Source organism: Drosophila virilis, unplaced genomic scaffold (assembly GCF_030788295.1).
Source record: "Drosophila virilis strain 15010-1051.87 unplaced genomic scaffold, Dvir_AGI_RSII-ME tig00001507, whole genome shotgun sequence".
Lineage (NCBI taxonomy): Eukaryota > Metazoa > Arthropoda > Insecta > Diptera > Drosophilidae > Drosophila > Drosophila virilis.
This window is the reverse complement of record NW_027212839.1, coordinates 983,430-994,944: the sequence shown is the minus strand read 5'-3', so window position 1 is coordinate 994,944 and position 11,515 is coordinate 983,430. Positions and strand designations below refer to the sequence as shown.

Here is an 11,515-nt window from a genome sequence, read left to right as displayed (position 1 = left end):
ATTGTTAAGTCATGCAAATATTTATTTACATATATAATTTCCTTAAATAAAATTATTTTTATTTTAAAGATATAATAATTATTTTATTATTATTATTATTTTAAAGAAATAATATTTATATTACAAATTTGTGGTTTTTAAAGATACATTTTATTAACTTGTTTTTTAAATAAATTTGTTTTATTGTAGATAAAAATTATCAATAATATTAATGGGGGAGCGAAAATAATGTTCGGTCATATACCTCATATATATATTAGTCAGGGTATCAATAGCAATGTCAAAGCAGATTATGTTAAGATTATGCTTATTCTCTTCTATTTGAATGCCATAAGCACTCATACACATGTCCGAAGCCTTGCTCTCTTTCGAACTCTGTAATTGCTCGGTCCCTTTAATCTTAATTTATGTTAAGAAATCAGTTCTGTATGGATCATCATAGAAGTCAGTCGTGTTGCTCATCAATTTGTAAAACCTTTATTAAAACTTTATACCATCCACACACGCCCACTAGAGATAAGATTCTTAAAAGGTCAAAAAAACTCTTTTGATCCAACATTTTGGCGCCCAACTAGGGGCTAGTGTGTGGAAATTGACGACATATCGTTGCCGCACAACATTTCGTTGGAAAAAGGTTTTATCGAACTCCTCGCAAATTACAGCATCGACAGCAACAATTTGCCAGCTCTTCTTTCTTGTTCCCATTGCTTCGTCGCTGGAAACTCGCTACCTTCGCTTCGCTACTGCATTCTTGTAGCCGTTACTTCGAGCTGGATACGCTCTGACTTTGATTGCTCATTGCCTTTGCCTCACATCTCCTTTCTCGTTGCCGTTGCTTCGTCGCTGGAAACTCGCTACCTTCGCTTTGCTGCTGCATTCTCGTTACCGTTGTTTCGTCGCTGGAAGCTCGCTGCCTCTGCTTGTTCACTGCATTTTGCTTCATCACTGCAAGCGACCCTTACATCGGTGAGCGCAACATTTACAAGTCTTACAAGTCAGTGAAAAAAGATTATCACACGGTGAGCTACAATTACGCTTGGACTTGTTGGAGATATACATTAAGGAGGTTTTGGAAGTACAATCTGAAATTGAATTGGAAGATTCTCAGGACAATGGACGTGCAGAGGTGGAAGACACATATGTGAGTATCAAATTGTCCATCCAATCCCAACTGGATGATGTACTGCACAGCACCTAATTTTCTAACCCTGCTCCAATTCGCTCTTCGCCGCCATCGAGTCTTCCTCGATTGGCTCCGCCTGTACTTGATGGGAAACTAGCAGAGTTTAAAAACTTCATTACAAAATTCAATCAGATTATCGGTCGTGACTACTCTCTGTCGAACATTGAAAAGTTTAATCATCTGCTGAATTGCTTGAAGGGCCCTGCCCTACAGGCAGTAAAGGCATTCCAAGTGACTCAGGAAAATTATCCCAAGGCTCAATCACTATTCAATCTACAGCCAGTCGACAAACCGGACGGAAATCAGCTGCGCAGTCTGCTGGACAATGCGTCAGCCCTGTATTCATCATTATCGTCATTGGGTACCGGATCAGATATTGCCCAAACCATGTTGATATTCATCGTCATCGGAAAATGTGACCAGCAAACTTGTAACAAGTGGAATGAGACCCTTGACTTACGTACATTGCCAAATTGGGCTCACTGCACAACTATTTTGGAACGTCATTGTCAGTTTCTGCAATCAAGCGGCATTGCATCGTGTCGAGTGGCTGATTCTTAGAAACAAAAACACGCGTAAGCCTAGCAAGCGATTAACATTTGCTATTACTAATCCAACATGCATTGTTTGTTTCAGCTCCGACCATAAAATTGTACAATGTGGTCAGTTTCAAGACATGAGTCCTAAACTTAAGTACGGAGTCGTAAAAAATGCTGGACCTTGCATTATTTGCCTTCAATTAGGACATCGGATGGCTCAGTGTCCGTCTAACAATCGTTGTCGAAGCTGCAAGCATCGCTATCACACGCTTCTGCATTTTGGCCAACCGCCTGCATCATCATCGTCTACATCGCCATCATCCATAGCGCAAATGTCCTCAACAACGACGCCTGCTGCAGCGCACTCGTAAATGAATTAATCGCCAGGCGGACAAATAATTCTTGCTACTGCAAAGGTACTAGTGCGAGATTCATCAGGGGCATATAAACAAGGCAGAGCATTGCTTGACTCATGTGCCCAAGTCAATTTTATAACTGGTCCATTCGCCCAACGGCTTCATCTACGCTGTGATAAGCATCATTTCGAGATAACTAATGGAATTAAATCTCGTTTGTCACCATTTGAATTAACACTACAGTTCTGCATAACGTCTCACATTGCCTACCAGCTGGATTCGGAAATCGACACCTCAGATTGGAGGTTGCCCGCGAATACACCTCTTGCGGACAAAACTTTCTACAGGTCAGGTCGGATTGATCTCCTTCTCGGTACCGAGGCATTTATCGAATGCCTGGCTGTTGGACAGATTAAGCTCGGAGACAATTTGCCAGTCCTTCAGAAAACGTTGCTTCGATGATTTGTGTCTGGCAAGTATCGTCATCAGTCAGCTAAGCAGTCATCAACGTGCTTGCTTTCTGTGGAGGAGTCAATTGACAAAAATCTTTAATTACTGTGGTGCATTGATGCTCTACAAAATTCTCCAAAGTCAATCAATCCAGAACATCGGCTCTGTGAAGATATGTATTCAAGGACAACACAGATGAATAACGGCAGGATTGTTGTGCGTCTACCTTTTAAGGGAGATCCAATGTGCCTTGGCAATTCAAGCGATGTTGCACGTCGTAGTTTTTTATCGCTCAAGAGGCGCCTCAGTTAGCAGCCTACTGTTCAATCGCAATATGTAACCTACATGAAAGAATATGAGAATCTTGGCCATATGTCTTTAGTGACGAATCCGAGATTAAGTGAGCCACACTTTTATATACCTCATCATTGTGTTTTTAAACCCAGCCTCAACGAAGTTACGAGTCGTGTTTGACGCCTCGTGCACTTCATTGTCCCAGCATTCAATGAATGATTTGCTTCTCGTTGGCCCAACACTCCAAGAAGATCTTTATACTTCTCCTTCGTTTTCGATTGGTTCGTTACGCCATCACAGCGGACATTATCCCTGCAGCATCCCCTGATGCTGATTTGCAGACCTTTGAGCTGAATACAGTGACGTATGGAACGGCCTCGGCCCCATACTTAGCAGTTCGCAGTTTGCAACATCTGGCAGATCTGCATGTGAACGAGTTTCCCATTGGCGCATCCATTGTAGAATCATCGTTTTATGTTGATGATTTGCTATGCGGAGCAAACGAGCTCATCGAGTTGCAGAACATCAAACACGAGGTCACCGAGATACTTCGCCGAGGACACTTCCCATTGGTTAAGTGGCTCTCCAATCATCCCGCCGTCAGGAACAAAATCGGAAAAAAATTTAAACTTGGATGAAAACGCTGTCACTAGCGCACTTGGGATCAACGTCGTGATGTGCTACTATTTGAATTTAAACCCAAAAAATTGTATTCAACAGTCACAAAGAGGACTATTCTCTCGACTACGTCTTCTCTGTTCGATCTATTAGGATTGCTGGCACCTATCATTATCGTCTCGAAAATAATCATACAGGAGCTATGGCCGTTAAAACTCGCCTGGGATGAATCTGTTCCGCAATCACTTCTACAAGCATGGAGAAACAGCGTAACGTCTCTCAAGGAATTGTTGTCGATTTCAGTACCCCGTTTTTGCTTGCAAGCTGAGCTCACAGACATACAATTGCATCAATACGTGCTTACGGCTGTTCCGTATATGTGCGTTCCACGGACTCGTATGGCAATGTCCAGCTTCAGCTTCTGACTGCTAAATCTCGGGTGGCTTCTATCAAGAAGCTGACGCTTCCTCGATTAGAGTTAAGCGGAGCTCAACTTCTGAGTAAGTTATATACAACTGTCAAAAACATATTCATCGGCAAGCCGCACAGCGCGCATTTCTGGTCTGATTCGCAGATTGTCTTGCACTGGCTGCAACAACACTCTTGTCGACATTTGTTGGAAATAGAGTATCCATTATACAAGATCAAACAACAGATGGAAAGTGGAGACATGTACCGTCAAAATTGAACCCTGCTGACATCGTGTCACGTGGATGCCCAGCTAATGAGCCCTGCCAACAATTCGACAATGATTTGGACATGAACATCATCGATGCTGAAAAACGGAAGTCTACATTTGCTGCAATTATCGAAAGTAATTCTATTCTGGACTGGCTCAACGGAACTAGTTCATACATTCGGGCGCTTCCGGTTTTACTATATTGCCAAAAAAGAACACCCTGTCGAAAGTTCGCCGCCATGCCCAGAAGAACTTCTCCACGCGTTGCACTGCATCATCAGGATCATTAAACAGCACTATTTTAAGGAAGATTTGCAATTGCTAAGGAAACAAAGAGATTTGAAAAGCAATCTAAAATTTCTAAGCTCCTTCATAGATGACTCTTTTGGATACGAGCTCATTAAGGTTGGCGAAGGACTCGAGCATGCAGATATCCCCTCTCGTCAAAGGCATGCTTTGCTTGTTCCCAAGGAATCGCATTTTTTCCACAATTATGCTCGGCATCTTCATTTGGGCAATTACCATGCAGGACTGCGGCTTCTGGGTCATAAACGCAAAAGCTTTAGCACGCAGCATTGTTCGTTCTTGTGTACACTGTGTCAGATATCGTCCAGTTCTACTTCGTCAAGTCATGGGTTCCCTGCCACTTGAGCGCTTATCCACAGACAAGCCATTTCGCCACGTTGGAGTCGACTTCTGCGGTCCAGTGAACACCTATCTTCGAATACGTGGCAAGGGTCCCACGAAATCCTATATCGCCATATATATCTGCATGGCCGTAAAGGCCGTTCACATTGAAATCGTGTCAGACCTTTCAACGAATAAGTTTTTGGAATCGTTGAAACGCATGGTTGCCCGTCGTGGACCAGTATCGCACATCTATTGTGACAACGCCACAAATTTTGTCGGAGCATCTAACAAGCTACTCGAGTTAAAGAAGTTCATGTTCAGCACTAGCACTCAAGATGCTATCCTATCATATTGTTCCTCTGAAGAGATAACCTTTCATTTCATTCCACCTAGGGCTCCACACTTTGGCGGTCTTTGGGAGGCCGCTGTCAAGAACGCAGAGTCTGCTGGTGCGTACCCTTTCTAACAGCCGGTTCACCTTTGAGGAACTGAACACCGCAGTCGTTGAGATAGAAGCAGTACTCAACTCTCGCCCGCTGTCACCGCTATCATCTGATCCCAACGACTTCAGCGCTCTCACAGCAGGACACTTTCTCAATGGAGATGCACCGCGCGCTTTGCCCGAGCGTGAGATTATCACCAACAACATCTCCAACTTGGATCGTTACGAGCAGATCACAGCTGTTAAACAGCAATTCTGGCCAACATTCTATGGACAACACACCGCCATTACACTGGAAATTAGGGCGTGTTGAGTCTGTTGTGAGTGCCAAAGAAGACCGGGTTCGTGTCGCATATATTCGCACTGCCTCTGGACTCTGTTGCCGGCCAGTACATAAGCTGGCTGTTCTACCAGTCTCTTGAAAGATAATTCTTTCAAGGCGGCTGGGATGTTCGGTCATATACCTCATATATACATTAGTCAGGGTATCAATAGCAATGTCAAAGCAGATTATGTTAAGATTATGCTTATTCTCTTCTATTTGAATGTCATAAGCACTCATACACATGTACGAAGCCTCGCTCTCTTTCGAACTCTGTAATTACTCGGTCCCTTTAATCTTAATTTATGTTAAGAAATCAGCTCTGTAAGCATCATCATAGAAGTCAGTCGTGTTGCTCATCAATTTCTAAAACCTTTATTAAAACTTCATACCATCCACACACGCCCACTAGAGATATTCCTAAAAGGTCATAAAAACGCTTTTGATCCAACAAATAATAATATAATTTAATAAAGGATATTGCATATGTAAAAAATTGCATCAACTTAAAAATACATATTTTCTACGGGCATAACATGCATTCATATCATATGTCAACACAAGTTCGGGATGGATCATGATCAGCGCTAGAAAACTACGAAAATGTATTTCTTTGCCAGAGCAGTGAATAACCACACATTCAAATATGCTGTTAAGTATGTATATTCACACGCATACGAACATAATTGCTTCCACGACCCTCATAGATCCAAAGCTGAGAGTACATTCTATTTTTATTTAGGCTGTGAGACAGCAATGATACAGACTTCGTTTTCGTTCTAAATTTTCAAAACATCAAGCTACATAATAGCATTTTGTTGTATGGTGTTTCCCCTCTCCGACTTTATATAGTCTTTGGTAAAACTAATAAATGCCGAGTTTGATCACGATATTATGATAAGCAAAAAAGTTATTCATACAAAACCTTAACTATCGACCGATCGATCCTATGGTAGCTATGCATATGATCGTAATAGGCGTCCGATCGTAATAGAATTTTGCATATATATGAAGAGCATAGTAAAACTAATAAATGCCGAGTTTGTACAAGATATCTTAATGAACAAAAATGTTTTTTATACATCAACTTAATTTTCGAACGAACGTATCTATGGCAGCCAAATGATAAAGTAGATCTTAGTAGGATTTTGTATTTATATGCGGCACCTAGAAAAACTAATAACTGCCGAGTTTGATCGAGATATTATGATAATTACGAATATGATATAGTAGTCAGATCTTTATAGAAGTTTTCATATATATGAGGAGCATAGTAAAACTAATAAATTTCAAGTTTGGTCAAGATATATTGATAAACAAAAATTCTTCTTCATACAACAAAATAATTTTCGCCCGATTGTTTCTATGGCAACTGTATGGTGATGCGGCCAGATCTTAATAGGATTTTTCATATATATCATATAGTGGTCCAATCTCAAAGTGAAACTAAAAATTTCGAGTTTGCTAGAGATATCTTGATGAACAAAAATGTTTTTTCATACATATTCATGTGACGTAAAAGTTCTGGCCTGCCTTCCTAAACTGGCTTTTACGATTTCGCACGACTTGTTAGCCGACAGGCTGTTCAAATGCTTTCAGAAAAGCTGGTCGATGGTACTTTGCGTCGCTTCGTTTTCGAAGTACATCAAGCGAAAAAATTGTGAACTTACGATCGACGCAAAGTGCTTTTGGCTTATCCATGATATGTATACTTTATTTAAATGCTATATTACCCTAGATACTAACGATAAATTTTACAAGAAAATTTAAGAATTGAATAATTTGTAAAAAAGGCGCAACTTGTGCAATAAGTTGCTATTTTCTGTAACAGATTGACTTACTTTTGTTTTTGGACAGTGTATGCTCGAGAAAAGTTCTTGTCTCAGACAATGATATACAAGCATAACCTATCCCAAAATTGTGTTGACATATGATTGTAATTTTTGTACTGAGGTTGGCTCCGTAGAAAATATCTATTGTTAAGTCGACGCAAATATTTACTTTCATATATAATTTTTTTTGTGCAAATGTAAATGTTTGTAACAGGCAGAAGGAAGCATCTCCGACCTCATAATGTATATATATTCTTGATCAGCATCAATAGCCGAGTCGTTCTAGCTATGCCCGTCTGTCTGTCCGTCCGTATGTATGAACGCAAGGATATCAGAACCTATGGGTTAGAGAGTTGAAATATTCAAAATAATAAATTTTGCTTTAAGCTGTGGTGGACAATTTTGGGATAGTCGAGACATGACTTCTTCTTTTCTACTTCCATTGTTTGTTTGAACCACTTCGTAGGTCGAAAGTGATTCACAATTAAGATTATTTATACTAATTAGTTGATCGGTATTGGTGGTGTTCAGTTCTCGGACTAAAGCGTTTTGAGTGGTTGCAACGGTGTTTGCAACATAAATACCAGTTTGAATTTTCTGGTTTGGAATTAGATCGATTTTTCGGACAACTTGTGATCTTGCTGGTAAAAGCTGGTATTACCAGAACAACATGTTATTGGAACATGAATTGGAAAATTTAGATTATTGGGTCTGATTATAAGCCAATCTTCTGTCGGTTCGAAATCTAATTGCCAATGGATATTTTTTTATAAAATTAATCCCTATTATTTCGTCGCTTGGTATTGCAAAATGCGGATCTACTATATGGAAATTGTGTAGAATTATGCATTGATTTGTCTGTAGTTCAATTGAGGTTAAGCCCTTAGATTATATAATTTCTTGACTTATGCCTTGAATATTGATTCTATTATCATTTTGAATGTCATTGAAAAAATCAGAACTTTCTTTTAAAATTGTAATGTCCGCACCTGTATCTATTAAAAAAACGAGTTTTTTACCTGTTGCTACATGATAAAATGATACAAATTATTGAGGTTGAGATTGATGGTGTGAACCTTATTCGTGTCTAGTGTTGCGTAACTAGGACATTATTGTTGTGGCCTCGATTAGAGTTGCCCCGCATTCATATATGCTTACTTGAGACGAATTGTTGAATTCTTTCTTTAAAATAGGTATCTCTATCATAGACCTATCGAAATGCTTCTTAGTTTCCACTTGTAAGAACCTTCTTATTTGTCCTTTTTTTCAATTTTTTTACCCTGAACCCATTAAAAATGGGTATAAGGGTATATTGTATTTGTGCGAAATCCAAATGTATGTAACAGGCAGAAAGAAGCATCTCCGAACCCATAAAGTATATATATTCTTGATCAGCACCAATAGCCGAGTCGATCTAGCCATGTCCGTCTGTCTGTCTGTCCGTCTGTCCGTACGTATGAACGCAAGGATCTCAGAACCTATAAGAGCTAGATACTTGACATTTTAGATGTGGGGGGTCCTAGTGGCCGCGCAGATCGGATTTGTTGCCGATAATCGATAATTTACTCCGTTTCCAAGCAATCGATAAAATCGATATCGATATCCTGTTTTTTGGGCAATTTTGGTAAGATTTAATTTAATAAGAGCTAGAGTCAACATACTCTATACGTGTCTTCTAATATACAATATATATATGCATTTAATGTTGGAACAAGAGGGTTATATTTTTAATTATAATTCGTTATCAACGAACTTTATTTGTATTTGTATGTTTTTTTTGTAGTTTATAAAAATGAGTTTATTTTATATATTAAAAAGGTTATTATCAGGCTTTAATAGCAATTAAATGTTGTTTTTAAAGACGCAAATGTAATTGTAACTTTTTATTTTATTCTTATGCAACATAATGACATTTTGTACACTACTGATGAAAGAGCACCTTTTCCCATGTTTAAAAAGGCCCCTCTTAAGCGAAACCTGCGTCAATCAATTGAGTTCTGTTTATGCTTGCCACGGTTACAAATTCTACCACTTTTGGCTCTGTCGCTTCTGCCACCAACTGTGCCATGCCACACGCCCCTCTCTTAGTCCCACTCCCAGTGCCAGTGCCAATTCCAGTTCCAGTTACAGAGCCCGAGCCAGAGACAGGAGCTGACCACAAGTTTGGTAACACGAGCTCACGGCATTTATCGCGCCTGGCAATCAAGCAGGACGCCGCGGCGTCCCTGTCCGGCCCTGGACCTGGCGCACGGACTTAGTCTCTTGCCCAAACTCGGCATTAACTGTTCCCCGTGCTTCTTAGATATGGGCAAAGCACCATAAGTATTATGAAAAGATTGGCTTTGCAAGGGTATTAGATCTTCGGTGTGCCGAAGATAGCCTTTTTTTTCAATTAATATAGCAAATTAAGATTATTTTTAATTTTACTTAAGAACACTTTTTGCTACTTTCAACCTTTTGCTTAGATGTAGTCTCCAATAGCGTCACTCGGACGGACGGACAGACAGACACAACTGGATCGACTCGGCTGTTGATGCTGATCAAGAATATATGTACTTTATGGAGTCGGAGATTCTTCCTTCTTATTATTATTTAACCAAGTTGCCCAAAAACAGATAATCGATATCGATTTTTATCGATTGCTTGGAAACGGAGTAAGTTGACGTTTATCGGAAAACTGGATCTGCGAGGGTTCTAGGAGGACCTATATCTACAATTTCAAGTCTCTTACTCTTATAGGTTCTGAGATCCGTGCGATTATACATATGGACGAACGGACGGACAGATAGACGGACATGACAAGATCGACACGGCTATTGATGAATAGAATAGAATATATATACATTATGGGGTCGGAGATGCTTCCTTCTGCCTGTTACATACATTTGCATTTTGCACAAATACAATATACCCATATACCCATTTTTAATGGGTTCAGGATATAAAAAAGGTAAAAAACAGTAAGTTCATAAGGATATTGTTGAGTTACTAATGTTTTTACCAACTGCTTAGAACCTAAACCAAAATATAAGTAAATTTTGGCCTTTCACAACAACACGTTATAATTCAGGCTATAAGGAAAATTTATGTAGATTATATGGTTATTTGGCTGTGGCTCAGAATTGGATCAACAACGAACAGAGAGAGCAGACAAAAAAGAAAAATGCAATTTATATCAGCTGCGACAAGTGCAAGAAAGGCTTGCCAACCTTGTTTATAATAAACAGCTGTTCCACTAGACCAAAATTACTACGTCTTCTTATGTTTACATGAATGTTTGCTTATGCTAATTTGATGAGGCTGCTGCAGAATCCAACATACTCCCCCCGTTGGAAGCCTGACTTTAAGCAGAATCCTTGAGGGGCAGCAGACACAGATTGATTGCCGCTCTTCGGATGTTTCCAGCCGTGGTCTTCATATCAGATACACGACTGATTCTATCCTTCCCAGGAATCAAGTTAACTATCCTACCAAGCGGCCACCGCATGGGAGGCAGATTTTCGTCATTAACTAGCACCATATCGTTAATGCAGAACGCTTGTGTTTGAGTGCGCCATTTAGAACGCTGTTGTAGCGAGGTGAGGTACTCTTCACGCCATCGAGCCCAGAACACCTGTTGTAGCTGCGGTACACGCTGCCAGCCATGGCTCGATGATGGGTGATGAAGGACCACCATGCAATAGATGAGCAGGAGGCAGGACATCTAGATCTGCTGGGTTCTCTGAAAGTGAGAGTAATGGGCGTGCCTAGCACTTGATGGATGGCCTCGTACGAACTTCCGACTTATAGAAGAAGGGTCCGCAATAATCGACTCCAGTTACGGTGAAGGCTCGAACGACTGCCAGACGTTCCCTTAAAAGACTTGCCATCATAGGCTCGACAAAAATGGGCCTCGCTCTGAAGCCCCTCACACATCTACTGACTGCTTTAGAGACTGTTCTTAATCCACCAATCGGCCAATATTTAAGTCGAATTTTGGCTAGAAGTGCACGGGGACCAGGGTGTAAGTTCCTCTCATGAAACTGAACGTTGTCAGCTAAGGTGACTGCATGACGCCGAGGCAGTATTATGGGGTGTTGCGCATCATAGGCCAGGGACGAATTGTTAGGCCGGCCAACGACGCGGAAGAGGTCACGTTCATCCAGAAATGGTGCAAGAGATGCAACGGAG

General features: G+C 40.5%; 1 protein-coding gene across 1 annotated transcript; it reads left to right on the top strand.

Annotated features, from left to right (window-relative positions):
- The first annotated feature begins 4,750 nt into the window (after window positions 1–4,750).
- LOC138911541 (uncharacterized) lies at window positions 4,751–5,504 on the top strand. The gene is made up of 2 exons (XM_070210875.1): window positions 4,751–5,198; window positions 5,251–5,504. Exons 1-2 carry the CDS (start codon window positions 4,751–4,753, stop codon window positions 5,502–5,504), a joined length of 702 nt encoding a protein of 233 aa, XP_070066976.1.
- Window positions 5,505–11,515: the final 6,011 nt, after the last annotated feature.